The sequence below is a fragment of the Vicia villosa genome, unplaced genomic scaffold (genome assembly GCF_029867415.1).
Source record: "Vicia villosa cultivar HV-30 ecotype Madison, WI unplaced genomic scaffold, Vvil1.0 ctg.000077F_1_1, whole genome shotgun sequence".
Taxonomy (NCBI): domain Eukaryota; kingdom Viridiplantae; phylum Streptophyta; class Magnoliopsida; order Fabales; family Fabaceae; genus Vicia; species Vicia villosa.
Genome location: NW_026705001.1, coordinates 508,858 through 524,758, shown reverse-complemented (window position 1 = coordinate 524,758; position 15,901 = coordinate 508,858). Strand labels below are relative to the sequence as shown.

At 36.2% G+C, this 15,901-nt stretch overlaps 2 protein-coding genes across 2 annotated transcripts; one reads left to right on the top strand and one right to left on the bottom strand.

Annotated features, from left to right (window-relative positions):
* Positions 1–3,645: 3,645 nt before the first annotated feature.
* LOC131623651 (uncharacterized) lies at positions 3,646–4,630 on the bottom strand. The gene is made up of 5 exons (XM_058894657.1): positions 4,477–4,630; positions 4,280–4,390; positions 4,099–4,180; positions 3,911–4,006; positions 3,646–3,825 (listed from the first exon to the last, which is right to left on the bottom strand). The coding sequence occupies exons 1-5, from the start codon at positions 4,587–4,589 to the stop codon at positions 3,721–3,723; spliced, it is 507 nt and encodes a 168-aa protein (XP_058750640.1). The 5' UTR covers positions 4,590–4,630; the 3' UTR covers positions 3,646–3,720.
* Positions 4,631–8,918: 4,288 nt separating this feature from the next.
* On the top strand, positions 8,919–12,613 carry LOC131623650 (uncharacterized). Its single transcript, XM_058894656.1, has 3 exons — positions 8,919–9,457; positions 9,540–10,052; positions 12,034–12,613. The coding sequence occupies exons 1-3, from the start codon at positions 9,304–9,306 to the stop codon at positions 12,369–12,371; spliced, it is 1,005 nt and encodes a 334-aa protein (XP_058750639.1). The 5' UTR covers positions 8,919–9,303; the 3' UTR covers positions 12,372–12,613.
* Positions 12,614–15,901: the final 3,288 nt, after the last annotated feature.

The following is a 15,901-nucleotide window of genomic DNA, read 5'->3' as shown; positions in this document are numbered from 1 at the left end:
AATAGTTGAAAGCTTCAATCAAGAATCACATAATAGCATGGTTCAAGTCACAACAAGTTTCAATTTAGAATAACACTTCACTTTTGATAAAATTTGAAAAATATTAAAGTGTGATTCAAATAAAAAATTTGGCTTACTCAAGCCAAACTAATTGTGAAAAATTAGGATTTTGATTTTGTCCACTTGATCCGGATCACAAGGTCCCTGATTCGAATCACAAAAAAGGGTTGACTCGAATCAAACCATGGCTGAAATTCTAGATTTTGATTCTATCAATGTGATTCGAATCACAAAATTGTGTCTCAAATCACATGACTCGAATCATAACAATCCTAATTTGAATCAACCAGATCAACTTCATGGGTTTTTAAGTCTTGATTCAAATCATCACTCTCTTGACTCAAGTCATAACCTTTACTGGTGACTCGAATCAAAGTAGGCGTTTTCTCTCATTCTTGTGTCTTATCTCTAACACATATATAAATTGTTTTTAAAAAATTCCTCTTATAACACTTCCATAAAATTATTTGATTTATAACTCACAATACCCATATTATCCCAAACTTTAAAAAGGGTTTTGTATATTGTTTTAAGCTTTTCAGCATAATTTTTTTCATCTTCATCCTCTTACACGTTCCATTCTCGTTGGGATTAAGTTCTCATATTAGGGTGTAATATTCATGTTAGAAGGATCATTCTTGTGTGTGGATGTGATGCAACACAATGTTGTGTGTCATGCAGAGTTCCCAGGTATTGATTTCATACAACATATTTAGGCGTTTACTGGGTGGAAAGATTTGGTTAACGTCTACCGAGCAATTCCCCTCACAAGTTAGCTCTAAGGGTTTTGGATAAAACAATTCCTAGAGTCACTGACCTCGTTTGACAATAGTATCAATGTAGCAAATACTTGCCGACCAATAATACCGTCAAGGAGTTCTACTTCAGGTGAGGTCTTTGTGCCAACCAAGCGAGACATACATCCAGAAGCTTAACACTACACAACCATCGACCCTGGTTTATACAGAGGAGGTCATAACAACAATTTAAGGGTTCTAATCACCAGGTCCATAGAGTCATTGACCCATAATGAAAATGTTATCGACACAACAAATACTTGTAAGCCAATAGCACTTCCAAATGATCTACTCTAGGTGGGGATTTTATGCCAACCAAACAAGACATGCGTTTAGAAGGTCGAACACTACACAACCACCATCTTAACTTATGTATTTTCTCAGACTCGGGTATGAAGCCTCTCTCAAAGTATCACTGAATCACCCAGAAAAAATTCCCAGCACAGCATAATATACCAACAGTAGGAATATGATAGGAAAGAAAACATTTGACAAATAAGAGATAAAAACACAAAGAAGAAAGCAAATAAACAATCAAAATACTCAGCAGTAAGATAACTAAACTAGGGTGGACTCGCTTAGGAGGTACATTCCGTAGCAGAGTCTTCAGATGTCGCGACGCAAAAAATACCCGAGCATAAGGAACACTCGAAATACAACATAGTCGCCACCGAAATTTATTTATTCCAAAAGGAAAAGGAAAATATCGATAAAACCCATGAAAGAAAAGAAAATAGTCGTCACAAAAAAAAGAGAGTTCGAGAGTTAGTTATGCAAGGGGAAAGTATTAACATCCCTCACATCCGTTGTACTCTCGATTCTATGGGTAGAATGATGGCGATATGCGTCACCTGCCGACCATAATTTTTTCTGTACGAACTGGACTTATTGCCGTTTACCAATCTGCCGTATATGGTATTCAATGTATGGCGTGTTGCACTCTGTCCCTATTCTCCCTGTACACTCCGAGCCCTCTTGGTTGAAGGGGTTCTTCCTTGGAATTCCTTCTATGGAGATCTTTTTCTCTCTGCGTCTCGACCTCCCTTTTGTATGTATTTCTGCAGGTGATCTATCTAGATCAATTTCATAATCTCCTGTTTCAATTGGTGAAATTTGTCAGTATGGTGATCCCACAATCTATGGTATTCAAACCATTTGTCAATATTCATCTCCATTATATTGTCCTTGTGCGGGTTTGGCTCGGGAAGGATCTTTGCATGGAAGAGCTCTTGCAAAATTCTCTTCCGCTTTGTATTCAGCTGGGTGAAATATTTATATGGCTTTTGATTGGGTTTGAGCGTTGCTTTATCCTTCACATCCATTGTCCTTTTTTCTGCATTACTCTCCTTCCCTTTAATATAACACTTTGCTCGTGCCATTATCTCTTTCATCGTCATCGTCGACATCTGGGCTAAGGTCTCATTGCAATGCCTAGCTTTAAGGTTGTTGTGGAAAGACCCTACGAACACCTCTTGATTAGGAAGGGTGACTTTGATTGTCTCTTTGTTAACACAAACCAGGTATTCTCACAGCCACTCGGTGTGCCCTTAGCAGACATTGAAGAGACTTGTGGTCTACACCTTTTTGCGCTTTCTGGCAGAAAAATGATGCATCATTTTCCTAGACAAATCTTGATAACGGGTTATGGAGAACATTGAGAGGCTCATGTACCAGCATAAGGCAACATCCTTCAATGTGCCCGCCATCAACTTGCATTTCAATGAGTCAGTAGCACAAATGATGGCCATCTGACTGTTGAATGTAATGATATGCATATGAGGGTCATTATCCTAGACAAATCATGATAATTGGCTATGGAGAACATTGAGAGACTCATGTACCATAATAAGGAAACATCCTTCAATGTGCCCGCCATCAACTTGCATTTCAACGAGTCTGTACCACCAATAGTTCGTTCTGATGACACAGGTGTTTCACGAGATTAGAATCATTAGATTGGGTCTGGCCGTCTGACTATATGCCATTAAATTATGGAAGACAGAAACTTTGAGAAAATGAACGGGGATTGGGAAAATTCTAAGACAGAAATTAAAAGAAGATATGAGTGTGATATGGTTCTCGGTTTAAATAAGAGAGTCACTACGCCGTACAAGGGCTTTCACAGCGCTTTTTTTGGCCTTTAACAGCGCTTTAAAGCGCTGCCAAAGCCAGCGCTGGCGTAGGCTACGAAAGCGCTTTTAAAAGCGCTCTGGTAGACCCCCCCTTTAAGAGCGCTTTCCTGGAAAAAGCGCTCTGGTAGGACCCCCTATAAGAGCGCTTTCCTGGAAAAAGCGCTCTGGTAGACCCCCCTTTAAGAGCGCTTCTTAGTAAAAGCGCTGGCAAAGACCAGTAAAAAAGCAAAAAAAATTAAAAAATTACGCAGCATACAAAAGCGCTTTTGGAAAAGCGCTCTGGTAGGCCCCCCTATGAGAGCGCTTTTTCCAGACAAAGCGCTCTCATAGGGGGGCCTACCAGAGCGCTTTTCCCAAAGCGCTTTTGTATGCTGCGTAATTTTTTAGTTTTTTTTGCTTTTTTACTGGTCTTTGCCAGCGCTTTTACTAAGAAGCGCTCTAGTATGTGGACCTTTAAGAGCGCTTTTTAGAAGCGCTGTAGTTGCTAAATGAGGTATTTTTATGTGCAGCCTATAATTTAATCCTCCCAGTCGACCTGTAATGTTTTCGACCTGTAATATTTTCGACCTGTAATATATTTTCGACCTGTAATATATTTTCGACTATATTATTTCAGCCATCAGTAAGACAATATATATACTAATATATACCATTATAATATCCAAAATTATATATATACATCATTACAAAATTATATATATACATCATTACAAAATCAACAATATTATAGTTCAAATCTGCATGAAAAATTGCTTAATATAAAATTGACACAATTCCTCTTTGATTTCTTCTAACTTTAGCTTCGAGTACCCAGCAGCACGGAATTCGTCAAGGTACTATAAAACAAAAACATAATATGAATAATATATTTAGGTAAATGTAATAAATTATATGAAATTATCTTAAGTTATAACTTTATACCGTGGGAGGAATCTCTAATTGATTCGCCTGAATGATTTCTTTCATAAACCTCAATACAAAGTATCCGCAGTCTGAACTGTTACGCTGTATCGGACACTACATAGAAAAACAAATAAGATTCTATATAAGTTGTCTTGTTTTACCAAGTAGCATAAATATTATAAGCAAATTTGTGAAAAGTAATGTACCTGCACTTCGATCCAGGTGATGTTGTTTGATTTAGTCCGGGATACCTGTGCGTCCCGTTGACTACGGAATACTTGTATTGATCTAATTAACAAATATATAAAAGCATATGTTTAGATCAATCCCACAAATAAGTAAATATATAAATATACACGAATATATATTTAGAACGATCCCACTTACAAATCAACGATTTCCTTCATGGCCGGATAATTGGTCCATTCACCCTTTACCGAATTCAGATAATACACGACTTCCCTTATCGGGTTGATAGCAAGCAGCAACCAGTGTGCTCTATAAATTAAAACAATAGGTTATATGAAAATATTGCTATACACTAAAGAAACAGAGATTAGATGAATAAAGAATGAGAAACTAACCCTACTGGTCGGGTATTATACGCCCAAAGATGCAGACATTCTGTATTGCCGGTGGACATGAATCTATCGACTAAGCGCTGTCTAACAGATTCCGGATCCGAAACAATTTCCATTCCGCTGCAATGGGCGGAAGACACGAACCGGAATCTGTTAGACAATGCAGTCCCGCGCAACACTCTGTCATACAACAACCTTAAATAAAAACATAATAAACATTAGATTCTTTTTATTGAAAAGTGTAAATAAATTATATTGTGGGACTAATTAAATAATATATCGGATGAGTGAATATTACCGGATGTATGCGAGATAACATCATGTACTTACGCTTCATACATAGCCACGGAGGTAAGTTATAAATCATAAGAATCACAGGCCATGTGCTATGCGAGATACTTTGAATACCATGCGGGTTCATTCCATCAGTAGACAATGACAACCGAAGGTTTCTTGCTTCTTTTCCAAATTCAGGATATTCAGTATCAACTTTACTCCATTGTGGTGAGTCTGCCGGATGTCGCAACTTTCCATCAATAATTCTTTCATCTGCATGCCAAGTCAAGTATCTTGAATCGGTCTCACTACGATACATGCGTCTAAATCTCGGAATTATAGGAAAATACCATAAGACTTTAGCAGGAGACAACTTTTTCTTATATCGAGGGGCACCACATTTAGGACACTCATTCAACGCTGCATACTCGTTTCGAAACAAAACGCAATCGTTTGGACATGCGTGTATCTTATCATAGCTCATTCCAATAGAAGACAACATCTTTTTGGCTTCATACGTTCGATTGGGAAGAACATTATCCTCTGGTAGCATATCTTTCATAAGGGCTAATAACTCTGTGAAACTTTTATCCGACCATCCATTGTCCGCCTTTAAGTTGTACAACTTTAACACCGCAGACAATCTTGTGAATTTTGAACAACCATCATACAACGGTTTCTCTGCATCGCTTACCAACCTCTCAAACATTTTGGGACAATCCGCTAGATCTTCTTCCAGCGCTTCTGCAATCTCTTCGACACGATCACAATCGTATGTGTCTGTGCAATCGTCGTTTGAAGCATACTTCCTATTACACCTCGACCCAGCATTCCCGGTACTTTTCTCACCATGCATTGTCCAACATGTATAACTTCTATCAATTCCAAACCGTAGTAAATGAGATCCCAACTGATTCCCGTTAACCTTACCCCCGGCATAACAGCAACCCAAGCAAGGACACGGCATTCGAAGCGGGTCTTTGGAGTTCGCAACCGCAAACTCAACAAATTCCCATACCCCTTTCTCGTACTCTTTCGACAATCGGTTTGAATTCATCCATGTCTTATCCATGTCTTAATTAAGCTAAACAACAACGGTCAAACTTCCACTCTTCACAAGTAACCCCTATGGCGAATTCAATTCACAAAGTTAGTAAGTACCTCCTATATTAACTCTCTAAACACATAAAACTAATGTGTTTCTGTCAAAACGCAAAGTATAAACGGAATGAATCCGAAGCAATAAAACGTAACATATATAATCACACAATTTCAGACAAATTCATCATAATACCAGTAATTTGAGAAAGAAATTTACCTCGGATGTTACCGAACTCAAGAAAACGCCAAACGTCGAACTAGGCTGGGAAACGATCAAACTTTCACTATACACAAGTTACCCCTATAGCAAATTCACAAAGTTAGTAACCACCAAGACAAAATCGATTGAACAAAGGAAATCAACAATAGTTTGATGTGTGTACATACTCCTAAATATGTAGTACCAGAGTCAATGATACGAGCTCCAAAGAGATCCAAAGTTATCAATCCAGTCAGACCTATACAAGAAATTCAATTCAATGTATGATTATAATAAGAATGGGTGAATAGCTCATGATGCAGTTAAATAAAAGTATATAATATATATTTTATCAAATTCCAAAATCTATATAGCTATGTATGTACTAGCTAGGGTTATTGTTGTTGTTATTATATATAAATAAAAGTATATAATATATAATATATATTATATATTATATAGTTTATATATATGCATAATACTGTTTGGTGCAGTATTGTCCATCTCAAACTTCCAGATATGTATTCATCAAATAGTTCGTAGTAACAGTTAGAAACTGCGCTATTTCTTAGAAACTTCGTAGTAACTACCTTTTCACTAAATTAAGAAATATTGTAGGATAACTTCATGTGAATTCTAATGAATGAAAAACTGTCTGTAATGTGAGTTTTATGGCATATGGAGGGAATGGTATGATTTTAGTGCTGGTCTCTGTTTCATGAGATGTTTCATTTTTAATTATGTTCATACTGATACTATTATATATTCATTTTTATATCATTTAATTTATATTCAGTTTTATGCCCAAATATATGATGGGCATCGGTTATGCCACTAGCTAGTTATATAACTTTACACGTATGTATATACCGACATGCCTCAAAATCCACTACATATATCATCATTGGTAGAGAAATATTGCACCTCCTCCACTATCTTATACAACAGTCAAGAAACTTTACTCACAATTTCAATTCTACTAAGATAATAAGAGACTCACAATTTCAATTGTACTAAGATAAGAAGAGGCTAAGGACATAAATGGAGACCACAAATTAAGAATAAGAGCCTCTCTATGGAACAGAACTCAAAAGATAAGAAGAGGTTAAATTTATATTTTGTGAAAACCATACAAGCAGACCCCAAACAATCCAACAGCCACCATTTCACAGTTCAACAGAACTCAAAACCCTATCACTTAGAAGTTTCTGGAACAAACCCTATCACCTAAAATCACACGTTTCTGGAACTAGGCAATTGCTAACAGAAATATTATGTATATATATATATATCAAAGGCCTTAAGAAAAGAGCATTCCATCAAATTCAGAATCACAAGGATACATTGATACATCTAGGGTTTTGTTAAAAGCTATGAGAAGTGTGATACCTGGGTGGCGCAAAGCAAGTTGCTACCAGAGGAGAAGAGACGGAGACGAAACGATGGTGGTGGACGGAGGAGAAGAAGTTCGCGCGATGGTGGTGGACGGAGGACCGATAAGGTTGACGGAGGACCGATAAGGTTGACGGAGGACCGACGACGGTGAGGGGTGGGGTTTCTGGTTCGCGTGCAGAGAGAAAAAGAAAGAGAGAAAGTGAGAAACAGTAGAAGCGTGTTTTTGGTTTTAATTTTAGTAATAAGGCTACTAAAGCGCTTCTGGAAAGCGCTCTCATAGCCTGGGCTATACCAGCGCTTTTGACAAAAAGCGCTCTCATTAAACACCCCTACCAGAGCGCTTTTGAAAAGCGCTTTCGTTCCCCCCACGTTCCCCCCACCTACCAGAGCGCTTTTGTAAAGCGCTTTCGTACCCCCCCCTACCAGAGCGCTTTTGAAAAGCGCTCTCATAACCCCCCCCTACCAGAGCGCTTCTTAAAAGCGCTTTCATACCCCCCACTATTAGAGCGCTTTTTTAGCGTGTTTTTTAATTTTGTCTTTAGCGAAGCCTATGCCAGCGCTTTTCCTAAAAGCGCTTTCGTAGGGGTGCTGCTAAAAGCCAAATTTGGCGTAGTGAGTGTGACATTTTCTAAGAGAGAGTTCATGTCCATGTAAGTGGGGAGTTTACATAAAAAAGATAAAAAGACATATCCATGTAAGTCGTGAAATCACATTTAATGCAGAAAAATACAGCTTTTATTCTTGTCCGCAATGTGGTCGATAGAATGCTTTAATCAATTTTTCACTTCTTTTCGTTTCAATTCTTTCACTTCATGATGTTGAATTATTGTTGTTGTTGATGGTTGTTATTGTTGAAGGTTGTGGTTTATGAATCAGTATCGAATTGTTGTCAATGTGAATTTACGGTCTTAAAATTTTTGCATCAAATTGTTGTCGATGTGAATTTATGATCTTAAAATTTTTGCCCAGGCTTCATAATTTTTATGGCTCCTGGCCCGACCTGGTTGTATCTATTACTTGGCCCGACTTTATTTTTCCATGATGTACAATACATAAGACGGAAGATAATATCGAGAGAGTACATTTAACAAAACAATTAAGAGAACAATTGATTCACTATTACTCAAACAATAAATATCTTGTGCCTATGTGACGATATACAATCGACTGACCCATATGCACTCTTTAGCAAGAACAATTGAGCACATCCATATAATATAACATCCTATGTATACACTGGTTTATTTTAATGATATGTTTCAAAAATCAAATTGATAATAAAAAATAAAATTCATAAAGAACTTGGTGTCAAATGGGGAATCAACGTAGGTGTCCATGAAACATTAGAACAAAAAAAAAAAAACAACAAAAATAAGCATATATAACACATTACACTTTGACTTCAGTATTCATAATGAGCTTCATGCATATTTGGATGTCCACCTTGCTTCATGCATCTCTAGTCATTATTTCATTTTCCTTTTAACCACTACCCCTTCTACTTTTCCCTTCTTTGCCGGGACAGTCATTGAGATCTCGTGCACTGCAACAAACCTCACTCCCTTACAATTACTTCACTAATCACGCTAATAATCACTGCAAAACACAACTCAACCACCAATTAACAACAACAAAAAAAGCCTAATTATATATTACCGTTTTAATTTTCTTAAAAAAAAACATAAAAGAAGAAAAATGATGAAAAGGGAAAAGAAACCGAACCATGATGATAATTAACACACCACGTGCAATTTACTTTATTTTCACCTTGTTCTTTCTTCAGCGTCGTAACCGTTATAACCTTTATTACAATTTACACCATTCACCTAAACTAGCTTTGAGAAAAGTAAAAGAAAACAATGAAGAGACAAAGCAGCACCGTGTCTCCGTCGTCGTCACGGCGAGAAAACACGCCGGAGAAAATCCACGTCAAGACTATCGGCTGCATGTCCGGCATTCTCCACCTCATTTCCAATTCTAATTCCCGTCATCATCGCCGATTTCTCACATTCGGTTAGTTATTTTTGTTTCACATTATCAGTGAATTTGTTTAATTAATTGCATAATATTTAATATTCTTTTTTCTTCTTCTCAGGAAAGAAACAGTCTAAGAATCACGGTGGTTCCATTTCTGCCGCCACGGTCAATCCTCAACCAGAAAAAACAAAGGAGAAGAAGAGCAATGAAGTATCCACCGTTGGAAATCTGAAATCATCGTGCGAGGTTCCGAGGAGTCCGACTTTACCGGCGGAGATTCGCCGGAAGTCTGTGGAGAATAATCGGGAGGGACCGGCGTTAGTGGCGAGGCTGATGGGATTAGAGGCGCTTCCGTCATCGCCGGAATCAGTGGTGGAGAAGAGACAGAAGCTGTTGGGAGCGTTGCAGAGATGTGACGACGATCTGAAAGCGCTGAAGAAAATCATCGATGCAGTTCAGACTCCTGACGCGGCACCGTCACCGAAGGCGGTAGTGGTTAAGCGGACGGTTTGTGAGGTGAAGTGTTCGGTGGTTAACGGTGAGCAGCAGCAGCCGAGTCCTGTGTCTGTTCTAGACGAGTTCACTCGTTCGCCACTCAGTTCTAACTGCCACTCGGGACGACATTCATTTGGTTAGTCTTCAATCTTCGTAATTTTGGTTGTTGCTATTTTGCTTTCTGATTAAGTTTTAAATGCTAATTAATTGAATTCAATACACTGATTCCGTATAATGAGTACTAACTCCTATTTAATTTGATTTCATACAAAAATCAATGCAGTGTGTAAGTGTAGTATTAAACTATTAATAGTGATCATGCACACTGTGTGCTGTGACAAATTAAGTCCTTTATTTGACTGCTGATATAGAATAAACGAATGTAGTACACCCTGGTCATATAAAAACACAATTGCTAACTTTTTTTTCAAGATAAAATCTAAGAATAGGTTTTATAGTTTTTTATAAACCATATTTTGAAAATGTCAAAATCAATCCTCTTAAATACTACATTCATTATTGTAGGAGATTCAATATTACTATCCATAAGTCTTTACACTCCATTGTTTTTGATGGAATAAAACTAAAAATATCAACTCTATATGGTATAAAAGCATTTTGTTGATTGTTGAAACAAATTTTACGTGAAGCGGCTTTGAAAGTTGCTTGACCCAAATCTATAGTCCTCACTGTGGTGAATCTCAGTCAAGTCTACATATGTATGTTTCCCTTATTTCCACTGATATACCAGAACATTTGCTGACCTAAGAGTCGATCTCCCCGCCTGTGGGTCAGTAAAAAAATTCACATGCCTCTCTTTCATCACCCATATCCCTTGTGCCCTTAAATATATCAAATCGGACACCCCTAACAAAATCATTTCGATATTTGAATTCTAGAAGAGTCTTGCGATGAATAGCGTGTTTCTCAAATGTATTCAAGCACGCGTTGCGGCAAATTAGACAAACTTCTTCAACTAAAAATTAAGAAAACCTTAAGTTGATATTTAAGAATGGTACGATACTCTACCAATAATATATGTTGGTATAGACTTATCAATAGAAATAGTAAGAGGAAACTCTTAAGCACGTGATGCTTGTAAACAACCAAAAACTACTTTCCAAATGTTTTATGTAGTACTTAAGACTAATTTGTTGTTAGAAAATATTCCTTTTATAAGTTTCGTACCACGTGTTATAAATTAAAGATAAATAACATAATTGCCATTCTTATATAAAAATGTTTACCATCCATAAACTAAAGGATGCATGTAATAGACACAATGATTTTGGATCAAAAAGCAAAGTACATGCCTCTGCTATGATTTTAGAATTTCATATATAAAATCACTCTAACTTCTTCTATTTCATTCCATCATGACCATCATATATAGTGGCAGACAAATAAATTTCATTCTGGCCCTGCAGTCATCTAACACCTAATTAATTAACAGTGATTAATCTAAAGATAATTGATAATGGTTCTTACTTTCCTTTTCACCTTGCAATTATTCTGTACCTAATTTAACAGTGATTAGTTTCCTCTTCGAAACTATTATTTGCCTCTCTATCAAACCAAATTAAAGAGAAGTCAAGTGCCAGTTATGTTCTGGCCCAATAAATTAAACTAATAAATCATGGTACTTTAGTGGATGGATCATGGACCACTATTTTGTACTCTAAGGACAATCTATACCTCATGCCATAATAAGAGACAGTCAAAAGATATTTCAAAAGATAAAGGAGGGAAGAGAAAGAAAACAATACTCCACCCACCACACTTTGGATGACTTTACCTGCCACAGCTCATGCAGAAAAGCACTTTTTCAGGGAATTGTTAATTTTTCACCACAATACCACTCCCTCCCTACAAACAAGAGCCTTGTTGCTTGGTACTGCAGTTCTGCAGGAATATTCATGCGTGTGCCTGATGAAAACATTGTCAGAAAAGCACTTATCATTGAGGCCAACTCCAATTATAACACAGTACATAGAATTTGGAAATGTCCATTAATTGCTAACTTAACCATAAAAAATACCAACATGTGTCTTCAAGTAATAGTACTAACAAATATTAGTATTGATTGTTTGATTATGACGAGTTTATTTTATGCACAGCACGAATACAACAAACGAAGCAGCAGTTACTGAAGAAGCCAGGAGAAGAAGAAATCAGCAGCACATTATATATGCACGAGAGAATACCATACGAGTTGGTAATTAATAAGAAAGTGAATGAGGAAGATCGATCAATAATGTGTAGTAGTAAAGGCATGATCAGAACTGTAGAGGAGGTATGTAGAGACGTTGCTTGGGGAGAAAATAGAGAGGTTGGAAGAATAGGATTGGCTTTGCAAGACTGTATCTGCAGAGATTTGGTTGATGAGATTGTTAGAGAATTAGGATGCTTGTATACTTTGCCATTTGAGGCATGTAAGAGAAGACTCTGCTTCTAAACTATATATGATCAACATTATTCTGTTATTTTTTTGGTTATGTTGATTTTGTGATTGTTTGTTTGGTTTTTTAATCGTATATGTTAGTATGTGATTTCCTTAAACTTATATCTGTCTTGATTTAGCATGTTATTCGTTCCATATAATCTACAATCAATTTATTTATTAACCTTGCTAGAAATTTCATTAATGGTAATTTGTACGTATTCTTTTATAGTCACGGTGTTATAAACTTTGGAAAAAAATTTACGAGCAGAAGAAAAAAAATTTGTTTTCGAATTTTAATGATCTTGCAAATAGAAGAATTAAATCATATTTCATTACTTTGTCACACAATTTTCTTAAGATTAAGTAAATTGGGTTATAAACTTTTAGTATTCAAAACAACTCAAAGTAGGACTAGGATGATAGCTCTTATCAACAGTACAAGAATCGACAATTTTACTCTTGTTGTCACCATAAGAAATAAATTCTCCTTTTTTAGGAGTAAAAGAAGAAAATATAAGTTAAGTGTTGTCCCCTCAGCCTGGTGAGAAGTTGTTGTATTGGAGTATTTCGTGGTGTCATTCATTGTCTCCTCAGCTTATAGCCATATGGGTCTTGAATCGAGTGAGCCACGTCTCCATAGAATATAGAAACCTTCAAAGGAATGAGTGGTTAATACCAATAAATAGAGGAGAGGTAGTTAAGCCAGGTATCGGCTGTTGACCCAATATGAACTCCATGCATAATCACGCGTTATGGACAAAAAAGCAACAACGAAATGAAGAGTTTTGCGGAATTCATTGAAAAAATTTCTTTTGTGGATATTCCTTGTAAAGGAAAAAAGTTCTCGTGGTATAGTGGAGATGAGAAGTCGATGAGTAGAGTTGATCGATTTTTTTGTCCGATAATGTTGTGACTAAATGGGGAGTGATTGGTCAACTTATCGGTTTAAGGGATATCTCTGACCATTGTCCAATTTGGTTGGTGTTGGACAATAAAAATTGGGGTCCTAAATATTTCAAATTTAACAATGAATCGTTTACCTTTGACTCATTCCTTCCTTTTGTGGCGAAGGAATGGAAAGATAAAGGAGTAGTTAAAAAGTCATTTTGCGAACAAATTTATTGAAATGAATGAGGATAGGCTGAAGTTGGAAGGGATTCCGTTCAAAAGCCTAAGTGTGGAGGGCTATTTGGGGGTGCGGTGGTTATACAAGTTTGGGTCCGGATGAATTGTCTTTTCTCTTTATTAAAAAGTGTAGCTCTTTCCTTAAAGATGATTTTGTTTGTTTCTTCAATTATTTTCATGATGGAGGTGTTATTTCAAAGGCGGTAACCTCTTATTTCTTGGCTTTTGTTCCCAAGTCTCCTAACCCTTTAAGTTTGGATGATTATAGACCCATTTATTTGGTGAGGTGTATGTACAAAGAGATTGCTAAACTTTTAGCAGGAAGGTTAAAACACGTATTAAGCACTTTTAATTATTTCGCCTTGTCAAAGTGTCTTTGTACTGGGCAGACAATTACTTGATGGAGTTTTGGTGAAAAATGAAGTGAATTGAAACTATTTTTGTTACATGCTAAAGAGAGTGGGGTTTGGATAAAAATGGAGAAATTGGATGGAGTTATTGGTTTATAAAAGCAATATGTCGGTGTTAGTTAACAGGAGCCCAACTAAGAATTTTGTTGTCAAGAGAGGCTTGAGGCAAGGTGATCCGCTCTCGCCTTTTCTCTATGTTATGGTCGCGGAAGGTCTAACAGGCTTAGTTAGGAAATCTATGGATATTGCGAAATTTGGTAGAATTACTATCAAAGGATTTCGCTTCGTAGATATTCTCTAATTTGCGGATGATACGTTATTGGTAGGAGAATAGACATGGAAACATATTTGTGCGATAAAGACGGTTTTGCGGGCTATAATACGGTGGGAGAACAGACATTTTTGTTTTGTTTTTTTGCAAAACATGTTGCGGTAAGCAAGAGTTGCCCCGACTTTTATTTTATCCAATTTTAGGAAAGGTATAAAAGAACAGAAAAGACCTTTAAAAAGATTTTGAGTTCGGGGGGTAAGTTATACAAAGGGAGGGTGTTAGAACCCTTTGTATCCATGGTTATCCATGGGCTCTCATTTGCTTAGCTCACTTCATTTTGTTTGATTTGTGTGTGTGTGTTTTAAAAAAGGAGGTGTCAATAGTAAGGAAAATCTTTGCAATGATTCTTGTATCAGTCCTCAAGAATGTATGCAAAGTGTTTTGAAATCTTTGTTTGAAAATAGGTGGTGTGAAAAGTATTTTTCTTTTAAGCAAGCAATTAAGGGTTACTTACCCTAATTGTTTGGGTGTTTCCTATAATTATTTCTTTCTTTAGGGATAGTACTATCCATACCACTTGAGGGTAGGTAGTTCTATCCATTGGAGGTGAAGGGACGAGCGAAGGGTCATCTATGGTCATAGAAGGCAACATGGTAGAGATAACTTAGCAATTTGGAGGGACTATCATCATTTTTCCGAAGGGACTCTGAGGGACAAGATCATTTCTTCGTAGGCGATTCGTAGGGACATCGAGGGACTATGATCTTTATTTGAAGGGACTATAATGATGTATTTAGGGTCATCTTTTGCTAAGGTGTCTCTACGTTCGAGGGACATGACCATTATCTCGAGAAGGAAACAAAGAGAGGCTACCCTAAAGGTGTAAGTGTGCAGGTGTGTTGTATTCAGTTATTTTTTATCTTGAATTTAAAGGTGATCTAACGATTAATTTTATCTTACCATACATTCCTAAGGCATACATCTAATAGGTATATAAAAGGTGCAGAAAGTAAAATCAGATATATAGTCCTAATTACTATTACGAGGCCTTGGGATAGATACATAATCATAAACCCATAGAAAAAAATAAGTGCGAAAAATAAATAGACCTAAACTATCACATCCCTTAACAGTTACACTATTTAGAAAAGAATAGATGAGAGAAAAATAAATCTATAATATTACATGGCCTTTGTGTGTCCTATATAATTTTTCTAAGAATTAAATGGCAGACGAAATATAATCAGGGGAAAATTAAAGATAAAGAAGTTATTTTTAGGATTAATAGAAAATAATTTAATATAATTAAACAATACCCTTATTAATAATTAATTAAAAGTATATGTTAGTTATCTACAAATTAATTCCTTTAATTAGGAAAAATAAATAGAAAAGGGATTAATCTAATTACTAAAAAAAATCCGTTTTTGATTTTTATTTGATTTTGTGAGATTTTTATCAATTAGAATTAAATGACAGTTATTTATAAATTAAATCCATTAATTATTTAAAAAAATTAAATTGTGTTATGGAATTTATTTTTTGGTTGATTTTAATTAAATGGTGATTAAAACAAGAGTTAGTAAAAAATTAAAAGAAATAAAATCAAAGAGAAATAATAAAAGAAACTAAAGGGGCTTGGGGGTGTAAACTGGTCGAAAAGGGGATATGTGGCCCAGAAATTGGACTAAGCCCAATACTGGAAACTGAGTCCAGGGCGTGAGATCTGGTGTGGT